This window comes from Pangasianodon hypophthalmus, chromosome 18, assembly GCF_027358585.1.
Source record: "Pangasianodon hypophthalmus isolate fPanHyp1 chromosome 18, fPanHyp1.pri, whole genome shotgun sequence".
NCBI lineage: Eukaryota > Metazoa > Chordata > Actinopteri > Siluriformes > Pangasiidae > Pangasianodon > Pangasianodon hypophthalmus.
In genome coordinates this window covers 8,491,240-8,503,594 of record NC_069727.1, presented here as the reverse complement: position 1 = coordinate 8,503,594, position 12,355 = coordinate 8,491,240, and the positions used below count along the sequence as shown (strand labels likewise).

At 37.3% G+C, this 12,355-nt stretch overlaps 1 protein-coding gene across 4 annotated transcripts in view; it reads left to right on the top strand.

Annotated features, from left to right (window-relative positions):
* The window catches only part of ptprz1b (protein tyrosine phosphatase receptor type Z1b), a 40,011-nt gene that overhangs the window by 698 nt on the left and 26,958 nt on the right, over nucleotides 1-12,355 (top strand). For all 4 annotated transcript variants that reach the window (XM_034313222.2, XM_026923202.3, XM_026923203.3 and 1 more), the window contains exon 2: nucleotides 8,500-8,568. In XM_034313222.2, the coding sequence (XP_034169113.2) occupies nucleotides 8,500-8,568 (69 nt within the window). The remainder of the gene's footprint in view (nucleotides 1-8,499; nucleotides 8,569-12,355) is intronic.

The following is a 12,355-nucleotide window of genomic DNA, read 5'->3' as shown; positions in this document are numbered from 1 at the left end:
CCAGGTTAAGTTGTAGATTTTTTTTCTTCCCCTGAACAACTCTATAGATGCTTTCTGGCTGCTTTTCGTATACTGCGTTTGGAGTAGAAATCTGAGTAGAAAGGGTACTTTTGTTCATTTTAAAAATGATCCGCTTTTAATAATCACATCATCACTTCCACTGGCAGCTCTATTTTTATTTGTGTTTATTTGTTTGTTTGTTCGTTCGTTTGTTTGTTACAGATGAGGCAGTTTGTGGATTTCTCCACACTGATCTCATGCATTTATTAAATGGTTTGCTAGTATTTTTGTGAGCTTTTCCCGTCGTTTACATTTGGGATAAACTTCTTTCTAAAACAACCTTCCTGTTTTTTCTTTTTTAAACAACTTTGCCAGTGTTGTGAATTGCACGCTCAGAAAAAGATTAAATCTCAAACCCTTAACAGTTCTTTGGTTTTGGGAAAACATCTACAGGTAAAAGAGACAGAAAGGTTTCTCTGTCAGAAGTACAATCCCATATATTAGGACACGAATATTCCTTAATTATTTAAGTATTTATTAGCGTTGAAAAGCAGCAAAAGAATCCAGATGCTGTATATAAAATGTACTTTAGTAAAGCGTTGGCTGCTTTGAGCATGAACCGATGATGTAGGAACGTACTGTACAGCTGGCCAAGTGTCAACTGAGCAGCCAGCTGTCCAGTGACTTATGGGTTCCCAGGCATTCCCACTTTAATGTCACAGGCAGTGTTTCATTTCAAATCCAAAGTGTGGGAATTCAGAACCTGTTTGTGTGCAGACAACACTGTTCTCAATGTAGAAAGCACTTCAGTTGTCTCAGTTTGGATGGATGTACAGTTTTTAATTTGGCCAGCCTATGCAGGACAGAAGTGTGACCAATCTGGCCATAGCTGTCCAACTATTTGTTGTAGTGGCTATACTGTGTTTTTGGCTAGATGTAGGATATCATGGTGTTAATGCCATCTGCTGGAATGAGGTGAAGCATCGTCTACCATCTGCCCTTCTGCTCATTAACTCTTAGCCTCTGCTATCAACACTAATATAGTTATCCATCACAAAAAAAAAAAAAAAAAAAAAAAAAAAAATTGGTATCATATGAAATAATTAATGTCATGCCAGTAGCAATACTCCATTGCATAGTTTCCCATTCAGATTGACTGCTGATTTGCTTTTTGTGTAAGGCTTGTGATGGCAGCTGTGCCCTCAGTTTGTGTTTGTGAGCTGGCACATGCTACACTACTTAACCCACTGTGTATGGTTGTCTATTTATTATTCAGCGAAACATAGACTAAAGAGCCATAGGAGAAGTATGAGGGCTCATGGGATTGTATGGCGTCAGGGAGCAACGGTGTCATTCAGTACATCCCATGTCATATTGCATTAGAATGACTTTTTCCAACATTTGATGTCACAGGAAACATAATTCAGTTTTTACTTTACAGATATTGATATTCCCGTGACAGCCCCAGCAGCATGTGTCCACTCAATCAGTTTCAACCCACAGCCGTAGCATAAACACAGGTTCATCAGTGGATACGACTGCAGTGTTAGAAAGTTAATTAATCAATGGTGCACATGTACTTTCCTGTAGTATAGTTAAAAGTATATTTCACTGTAGTTATCAGTACTTAGAATTTCTCAGCCTGCATTTTCGCTTGGATGGCGAAAGCCACTCTGAAAGCTTTAGCTGTTGGAGCCGTTCTTTAGCTGTGAAGGGCGATAAACCATTCTATATTTGTCACAGTGTTAACCTAGTGTTTCTCTAAAGAATGCTGTTGAGAATGTTTCATATGCATTGAATATTTCATGGGAGAATCTCATGAAGAGCTGTGTTATGTGCTCCAACCTAATGCAGTTTTCTAGCCTCCATGGCTTTGCCCTAAATAATTTTTGGCAGCATGAACTGAACATTCACTGCTAGAAATAAACAACATAAGGAAAGCTTTCCGTCATATTTAGTAGGCACCCGAGGAGACACAGAATGATATTATCATAATACCTCATCTTATTATTAGATTGTTTAGAACGACCTGCCTTCATAATCCATGTCACCTCGACAGGATTATATAATCAGCAGCTATGGTTGTTGATTTATTGCTTGAGCATGGCATTAGATGCAGACTGGAGCAATAATATTACATGGATTCATATCATATTGAGACTGTATTCTTTAATTTGTGTAGAATTTGAAGTCTGTTGTTGGAATTTCATTAGGATGGTACGCTCAAGATCCTCACAGCTCCTCAGATCCTTTTACTAAATATAACATTTTTCTTTACTAAGAATGAATGTCTTGTAGAAAATGATCTCTGATCACAAATGTCTAAAACAGTGGCATCCCAAGACCAGCTCAATTCAGCCCTATAGCATGAGAAATGTACATTGCTTGATTAACCTGGGTTTGTCTTTTGGTCAAGCTTTGCAGTGATTTCTGATGGAGGAGGGTTTACTATGGCATTGGAAGATTCATGATACGGATGCTAGATGAAACCTACATTGTGCACTATGTCTGTTGCCATGGCAGCATAAACCAGTGTTATGAAACATGCTCTTGAATTTTTGATTGAGCCATATTCCACACTGAGCAGTGTCTCTAAGACCTTACACGAACCTAAGATGAACCTTTGCTTACATTTCCAAAGGAGATATGGTGCTAGATCTCAACTTTTTTGTTCTGGAAAGCCTTGTGCACACAACCTCTTGTTGCTGGTTTAAAGTGCAGCAAGTTCACCTAAGATAAGGCTTTTTTCTGCCTGAGAAATACAATCTGCTCAAATGGGAGCTCTCAGACAGAACAAATCTGGTCAAGCTGTAGAAAGGCCAGTGGTATTAAATTCAATTTCTGGCACATTTCAACTAAAAACCTTTTTGGCTACTGGGAGATAAATACAGTTGTTATTATTTTTTTTTACCAGTCAGTAGGAGTCCAATACAGAAACCAATTATTGTGCCTTTAATTATTCGAAGCCATTTTAAGCTTTTCCTTCGGGTGCAAATAATTGAAGCTTGACAAAACAACATTATTGTGCTTGACATATTTTTCAGTATTTCAGTATTAATCTTTAATGCCTTATATTGTAAATGATAATAATTATAGAAAAATTGTTTACTATGGTAACTGTAGTATACACAGACCAAAAACAAGAACACACAAGACACAGTGACAGAGCTGATGTTACTGGAGAATTAAAGGTACACACTGTATACTTAAGTGTTTTTAATTAGATAAATTTAAAATAGGCCAGTTTAAAGAAAAAACTGAACCAATAACCGTCCGAACGTAGAACCATGACAATTATAATTTTGACCTTTGCGTTCTTTTGAACTTTGTCTTGTATCTCTCTCTTCTACCGCAACATAAATGTTTAGAAAGGAAAAAAAAAACACTGAGGTCATTGAGGTCCACTTGACTACAGGAAGTTGTTCTGTACCTACACTTAACTGATGACTGCATGTCCTCAGGTACTTTGGCAGGAGAGACTAGCAGAATTAATGTCAGGAAGGATCTAGACTGTGACTGTCACAGGCTTGTTAGTTCTGTTTAGATCACAGTGGTTTTTTTAATTCATGAATACTAAAATGATTGCTTATATGAAACAAACAAAAAAAAAAGTTCATGAATGTTTTGCTTAAAAAGAAATGGTCTGGGTCAGTGAGATGTGGTGAACAATATATCTATTACTAAGTAGTGAACACAACAGGAGGGATAAAGGGAAATTACAAAGGGGGCTGCTCCTGTGACCATAGTGACGGATGAGGCAGTGCAGGAAGTTCCAGTGGCAAGACGCCATCCCCAACCCTGTGTGTTGTCTAGGAGTTTTCTTTGGCATGTCCTGCATGCTGATTAGAGACCTGCTCCCTGTCGGATATGCCGTGATGAAAAGCGTTGTGTATCATCAGCACTGGCAGCATAGGCGACTGGAGCTCTTAAGGATCTGGAAGGATCACTATACACATGCCGGTTCCACATGCTGACATTTGGGACGGCAGGTAGTCGTGCTGCCAAACTGATGTTTCTGCACAGACCTTTGCAGCCTAAAAAAGTCTACTTTTTTCAGCTGTGTCAGTTTCTTCTGTGTACTAAAGCAAGATCCTGCAGTACCACCAAAGCTAAAAGTTTCAAATGTGCCCTTAAGTAACAAAGAATGTAGGACAGTACAAATCCGGTCCCTTCTACCCACTACAGCTTTGTAGTCTTCATTTTATTCATGTGCTTTTTGTATTGCCTATGTCAGTTCCACCCTATAGCAACTCCAAAAAAGAAACACACTAGTGGGACAGAGCATAGCCAGTACAGAGGATATGATTTATAGGCTTGAAACTACGCGAGCTAAATGACTGTCATGGTTTTGGATGTTAAGCGCTGTGTAGGAACTGCGGTGCTGTTTCAAGAGAGCCTAAAGCTCACAGCTGTTGCTTGGTGTTATCACCTTCAGCAACTGGCACTGCTTTCTCATGCTTATTGGATGTCACATGACCTCTGACCCTCATGCTAACAGCTGGTCTGTAACACACTGTGGATGTACATACTCATGCATGCAATAATTAAATCACATGGTCACTCAAGCTTCTTCTCCATAGCACACTCTTACACACACATGCACACACACACAGATACTTAAACCACATTCCTAGAACCATATTTCAGTTCCTGTGATGTGTAGCCTCATCTGTCTCAAGTCCTTAAGTCAAAATGCCTGCATGTTAACCCTGACCCTAGGAAATGTCCTAAAATAACTGAGGTCTAGCACACCTAAATTACCCATGTCAGAGTTTATTCAGAGAAAAAGAACAGCGAGTAGTTTTTCTGACGCATTGAAAATGTGACTGAAACAAGAAAAAAAAAGAAGAAAGAGACATAAAAGGGAACACCTCGAAGTTTCTCTGGAGAGAGTCGCTGAATTCGGGGTGTAGCACAATGCCACTATCTGCTTCTGATCTTTTCAGTGCTCCAAATAATCTTTGCGCTCAAAATATGCCTACTACTATGGAAAACACTGAAAAGAAAAACTCTTGAGGGCTGCTGGGAAAAAAAAAAAAAAAAAAAAAAAAAAAGAAGCCATTTTTCATTCACAAATGATAACAACTTAACAATTTGCAGAACAGTGTAATCTTTCAAAACAATGATTTCTTTCCCAAATCAAATAACTGTTGTTTATACTTTACCTAAAAATATTTTATCAGATTTATTTAGCCGGACACGCTATCAGAATCTGTTACGAAGCTGGGACGCAGTGCTGCTGCTGGTCCAAATGGGGTCTTTTAAGCTGCATTTCATTATAATGTCAGTATAATTTTCCAGGAAGGTTTTCTTTTAATAATGATGAAGAAACTTTCAAGAACTTAAGAGCCATTTTCACAGCTTTCTTTCTTAAAAAAAAAAAAAATATATAATAAATAAATAAATAAATAAAAGTCTTATTCCTCTCTGTATATGACCATTTACAAAAGATCTAAACATCTGAATATCTGAATCATGTAATCATATGAATGAAGGCTCTTTGCTTAGTACAAAAAATGAAAACTGCTCTGCGGAGTTCTCTGATGAGTACAGTCGTCTCTTCACGTTCTCTTTACTCTCACCTTCTGGCTCAATGAAGAACATATTACCTCTATATTTTTACAAACCAATAATGTTCAATCAATTATTATATTCTGCACATTTGGCCATAAGAATTAGCATTTTTATTGAGGTTATTGTGCTCCTTTTGTTGCCTGAGACCCAAGAATTATGAGTTTCCGGCTTTGATAATAATAACTTGATTTCCTGCAACAGATGACCTGCATGATCTGTCAGACATTGACTCCTCTCCGGCTGATTGATAGAAATGCTCTAGAGCTTAGAGAAACTGTTTTAGAAAAAATAAAACCCGCTCAAAACAACTGTTTACATAAATATATTGAATAAAATCCATACAATCATGAAACTCTATATATAATGACATACTGATTAATAAAATGATTCATGAACTAGAAACACCACTCACGCTCTCTACACTCATGCTTTTAAATAATCCAAAGGAATTTAGGAGGATATATAATTCAATTAGTGGTCTGCAAGTGTAGAGCTGTTCGGTTGTTCCACCTGCCCCGTACAACAGGTGTTTCCCACCAGCAGTGACAAACACCAAGCCTCTGCAAGGTTTTAGGCCAAGGCTCAAGACACATGCAGTATCAAGTCTCTCATATTAAGAGCACTACTGTACATTACCCATCCACACATATACATTAGTCTGAAAGCCAAGATTTTGACCCTACAGCAAATATTTTCTGACTTAAACCACCATGACCTTATCAGGCAGTAGAGACAGCGACAGTTGCAGTGAACACTTATTTAAAAAAAGACTAGCAAGCACAAACAAATCCTAAACACCAACTTAATCACAGAATCCAAAGTCAGGCAGTGGGTCAGTCTATGTACAGCCAAGTATTCAGAGAAAGAGACAATAATCATGAAACGAGAAAACAAACTTGGGTCAAAACCAGAAATAGTAAACATGAAACAAAAAGCTTGGCACCTCAGATGAGAAACAGAGCTGAGCGTGTACTTACAAAGTCTTAGGGCGGTAAGTGTGCTTAAATGGTGTGTGATGGTGATTGAGTCTAGGTGTGTGCAATCAGTGATCAGATGAACTTGAGCGTGTGAGCTGGGAGTTGGAGTCTGTGGTGGCCATGTTTGTAGTCAGAGGTGCATTCTGGGAAATGGGCTCAGACACTGAATTCAGGGTTGACGTGACAGACCTGACTTTGGGCCTGTATTTCAGACTTTTGCAGTTTTGTAACAAGATACAATACATGCTGCATCATCTATCTTAGGGTCTGCCTAATTTTCTTATTTATATGGGGTTCAGCAAATGTTGAAAGGCCAACTCTTTTCTTGTTATAAGGTGAGATTGAGATTTGGACAAGGGGACAAATTCAAGGATTTGATTCATCGATTTTGGACCTATATACATCACACTGTGAGGGATTTTATTCTACTTTCCCTTTACTGGCTATAACATTGAAACGAACTGTTAGAGGTGTGCCATTGAACAGCACTTGAGCTGTTGTGGTCGTTGTGTCACTCTGAATTATAGCCAGAATGTGTTTTAGTAGAACAAAGTACTTTCTCTTCTTACAGGGTCATGACCATGCTGAACTTAGACTGACCTAAGACATTCAGCTTCACTGGAAAATGTATATGAGCATTTTAAAAAGTGGTGTCACAGTTGTGTATTGCCAAAATGTATTCAGTTATGGACTCAGAATGATAACGGTATAAATAAACTTCACATGGCAGCATCCGAAAGTCTGAGTGAGGTCAGTAAGATTAAGTAAGATTGCACATAAACATTACAGATTTGCGTAGTCAGTGTGCAGTTAGTGGGTGTGTTGTAAGTGACAGTTGTGGAAGATTCAGATCTTAAAGCGTTCTGCTAGAAACATAACCTGAGTGTTGCTACATGCGCGATGGTATAATGCTGGTTAAAGGTGGTGAGATGCTTTGTATAATATGAGTTCACAATACATTGATGTATTCATGCATGTGCTAATATACATAAGTAATAATTTCAAGGAACATTCTTATTATTTTGAGATGTTAGACCATCAGTTCAATAAACGTTTTTATCCATAACGTACATCATTTTGTTTTCATATAGCAGAAATGGCCTTCCACCATTTGGTTATATTAATTTGCGCTTGCAGTTGCCATTCCCAGAGTGACTTTTCAGGGATAATAAAGTGCAATAGTAGTGCAAAATGAATCTATTTGCATTAATGCTGCACCGTAGTTTAAAACTTTATGTAGAAAAACCCTAATGCATTTGAAAGCTACTGTCAAACCATAGAGCTTATTAGTAAATCAGGTGTTACCAAGTTTGTTTATAGTAAACAAGGTCTAGATTCTACTACTGAGAACTGTTTTTCTTTCACAGTTTTGAAAAAAAAAACAATTTTAAAATCAAACTATATTTACATTTTATTATATTAGGCACTGTATGTGCCTTACGTGTATTAAAGCTGCTGTGTGCTCCATATTTTTGTCATCAGAATCTCTGTTATGTAGTGTGTGTGTGTGTGTGTGTGTGTGTGTGTGGGGCTGTACACCAAATATAACAGTGATGTGTTCTGTCTCTGTGTGCTCGAGGGAGAAAAAGCAGCAACAGGTCCCATAAACAATTTAAATGATAATGACTCATTTTAATACTCAGCGTGTTCATTTACACAAGTAATTGAAGTGATACTGCTGCTGTGAAGGAGAAAGATAAACAACTAGCTGAAATGATTCAGGTTCTTGCTGAAACAGAAAGTAAGCATCATCCTGTTCAATCATTCACAACAAATTAGTCAGGATATTCAAGCTTCCTATTCTCATATATCCTCTATATAAAATGTAGCTAACATCCAGGCAGTGTTTGTTCCTTTTTAGTGTGTTGTTTGAATCGCTCTTTTCATTCCAAGATATATTTTTTTCACTCTCTCTCTCTCTCTCTTTCCATTTCTGTCTGTCTTCTAGTGGGCCTAAGCAACAAATACCTGAGAGACCAGCACAGGTTTACAGAGGACGTGGACTGGTCTTATACAGGTGGGTGCTTCGAGGACAAATCCTCTTAATGTCTGTGTGCTTTCTTTGTCTCCACTCAGTGTGTTGTATCTGGACAAAACCCAGCCTCCTTTCTCTGGAATCGGAGATGGTTGGGGATATAAAGTCCCTGATGGAAACGGATAAAGTAGGATCAGTGTCATGGCTACTATCTGACTACTGGCTCTGTACTGAATGATCGTTCTGAATGAGCTCCAGCACCACCTACACATGGCATTTAAAAGAAAGGAATAGCTTTTAGGTAACTGAATGGCATTAGTACACTGCAAGATAATAACATTAAGTGAAAATATCTTGAATATAGTCAAATTTCCTATTATAAGTTCGCAATAGACCTAGACCTAGAAATAGGTTTAATGATCTTTTGTAATATTTGGTTTTTTGTCATCTTATAATAGGAAATACTAGATACATTTGATGTATCAATGTAGCATATTACAGCAAGAATCATTGTTGGTACTTAAGGACGTAGGCATTTAAAAAAAAAAAAAAACATTATAGACACCATTAGTAACCTGCTGGTAATGTTAGATGACAGACTAGTTTTAGATGACAGAGAGTTCTAGTTTAGTTGTAGTATTTTATATCAAGAGTCCCTTAACTAACATTGTCTACTGCATTAGTTAACATTAACAAACCAGTTTATCATTATTAAACCATAAGTTTAATAATGTTACCAAAGTAATAAAGTAGGTTACAAACGTATTAACTGATGTTTGTCTGATGCTTAGTGGTTAGCATGTTTGCCTCATACCTCCAGGATTGGCGTTCGATTTCTGCCCTGTGTGTGTGGAGTTTGCATGTTCTCCTTGTGCTTCGGGGGTTTTAGTTTACTTATGTTACTTTAGTAAAGGAACAGCAGTGCTGAAAATATAATATGGTGAACAATATTTAAGTAGTGTGGTGTTGTGACTCTTTCACCAACTTGGCATTATGTATTAGACTTCTGCTAATTTAGCAACTGGCTCATCTTCCATTAACCGTTTTCTCTCTCTCTGACCAGAGGGAGCCTGACCAACACGTTATTCATGCCATTAGGCAATTTTATATTTTATATGAACTCGGTGCATTTGCACTCCCTAATATTGGGCTTTATTGATTAATACTGAGGCTTTATTGATGTTGCATTGTGTGAGAAAATTAATAGAAAATAGACAATTAAACAGTAAATGTTTACGTTTCGGATGTTAACTATAGCTATACATTTCATTCACAAGTTACAGACATCAACAAAGCATTAATTTCTGCATGTCTTCTTTATCAAATTCCCAGTTAAAGCTTATCAGAAATCTTGTTATACACAGTCAAATAATGTTTTGTAAATGTTTGCACTATTTCACCACTTAAATATCTTTTTTCCATGTTATCTCTGTATCTAACTGATTGCTCCACAGTTTGTGAAAATAAATATGACCGTGGATAGATATGAGCGTGAACAGATATGACCGTGAATGATTAAAATGTCTCCACCATCTGTTTTTACAGAGAGATTGCGAGTAACATGACACTAAAGACATTTTGTCCTGACAGGCTCGGTTGTTTTATGAACCAGACTTTGCTCTATTCCAGCTCATGTTTTCCCTGACAGACACACGAACAAGCCAATTGTAACCAAGAGTAGGCAGCTCATTAGCTTACATTTTCTCCTCATTTTGTTTGGCAGCACAACAGCATGGAGGAGTTGGTGCCTAAAAAATTCACCATCAGTTGAATATGGAATTGGTTTGGATGTTACACAACAGAAAAAAATTTGTGAAGGCAAGATAGGCATGTCAAGGAAAAACAACAAACTTGTTTAACCACCAATAAAACACCCCAAAGAGAGTACCAAAAGCCAGATAACATGGGAGCAAACATGAGACAGAAACAGGTCTGAAGAAATCGATATCTTGCACATCTGGAGGGAAAAACCTGGCATCACTCGCGTTAACAGCTGAGTCCAGAAAAGCCTTTATTTAAATTCTGCTTCAAAGAATGTTTTTAAGAATATTGAGTAGAATATCGTATCCATGTGCATTACAGACACACCTTTTTTGTGTAAAATTTTGTGTAAAATATTGTGTGCAAATCCAGTCCTGACATGAACTCACACACTCAGTTAGAAAATCCACCATGACAAAGCATTAAAAAATCCATTTGCTATTAAAAACATTTTTGACTCAACATAAGTGTACAGGTCTGGGAAAACCTTTTATATGTCATTGTGGCTGAATTCTGGCCAAAACAGATGGAAATTATTTGGCCAAAATATTTTATATTTTATTTTACCTATAACAAATTTTGAGACCTCAACATTTAGAAAATATAAATATATTTCAAAATGACCTGGAATGGTTTGTATTTACTTTTCAATCTTGCCTTGGCTATTTTCTTGCAAATGTCATGTAAGGCCACTTTAACCACCTTATGGTAAAACAGTCTGCATGAAGATGTCTGAAACCTCACTCACTCACTCACTCACTCATTCACTTATCCATTTATTCACTCACTCACACACTCACTCATTCACTCACTCACTCACTTATCCATTCACTCACTCACTCACTCACTCACTTATCCATTCATTCACTAACTCATTCACTCACTTATCCATTCATTCACTCACTCATTCACTCACTCACTCACTCACTCATCCATTCACTCACTCACTCACTCACTTATCCATTCACTCACTCATTCATTCACTCACTCACTCACTTATCCATTCACTCACTCACTCACTCATCCATTCACTCACTCACTCACTCACTTATCCATTCATTCACTCACTCAGTCACTCACTCACCCATTCACTCACTCACTCACTCATTCATTCACTCACTCACTCACTCACTCACTGTGTGAGACACTGGACGGTATGCCAGACCATCACAGTGTCTAAAATCTTGCTAGCTAATTTCCTCACACAGTGAATGTCATGCTTTGGTCAAGTTGTTGGACAGCTATATACCACAGTGGAACAGACATAAATCTAATCTCTTCAGTTTGAAATCAGATAACGTTTGTCAAAATATCTGTATGGCACCTGCACCGCAGCTGGAATTAAATCTTTAAATGTCAATTTCCTCCCTTTTCACTGCTGGTTGTAAGCCAGTGGTCTTCAGAAATATATATATAGTAGAAAATAGCACCTTGATTTCTGAGGACTGAGATGACGTCAATGTCATTGATGCCTTTATATTTTCATAGCTAACATATAGAATCATAAAGTTATATCTAGCCTTGGCTATGTCGTCTCCATCTTTCTGTACCTCGTATATCCCCTGCTTGGAAAGTGTAACATTACCTATGCTCCACGCCAACCAAACAAGCAGTGCACCATAATTCTAGTAAAGCTTTAGTGTTAAATACAGCTCATTAAGGAAAAAAAGAGATGGATGAGGATGTTTCTCATCAATGATGAAATTGCTTAACGAATAAGTCAGTATAATGTCTGACCTTGTTCTAATAGACATAAAAAGACAGCTAAACTTTATCAGCGTAAACACTGAGCAAACTCCATATGTATTTCCTGTTTAAGGGTAAACATATCAGCTGACCTGGTCATTTTTATAAACGTTGTCTAGTTTGAATTTTCTCATCTTTACCAGAGGCTGAATTTATGTGTTCACAGTGTTAACTGAAATGGCCCAGTAAAAAAAAAAAAAAAAAAAAAGTATTGCTGTTATGGTACTTTTAAAGAACAGTATGTATGGAAAAAATATCCCGATCTTAAATTATTAAAAGAAGCCAAGGTATTTGTAACAGTGAACCCTAACTCTTCTCCATG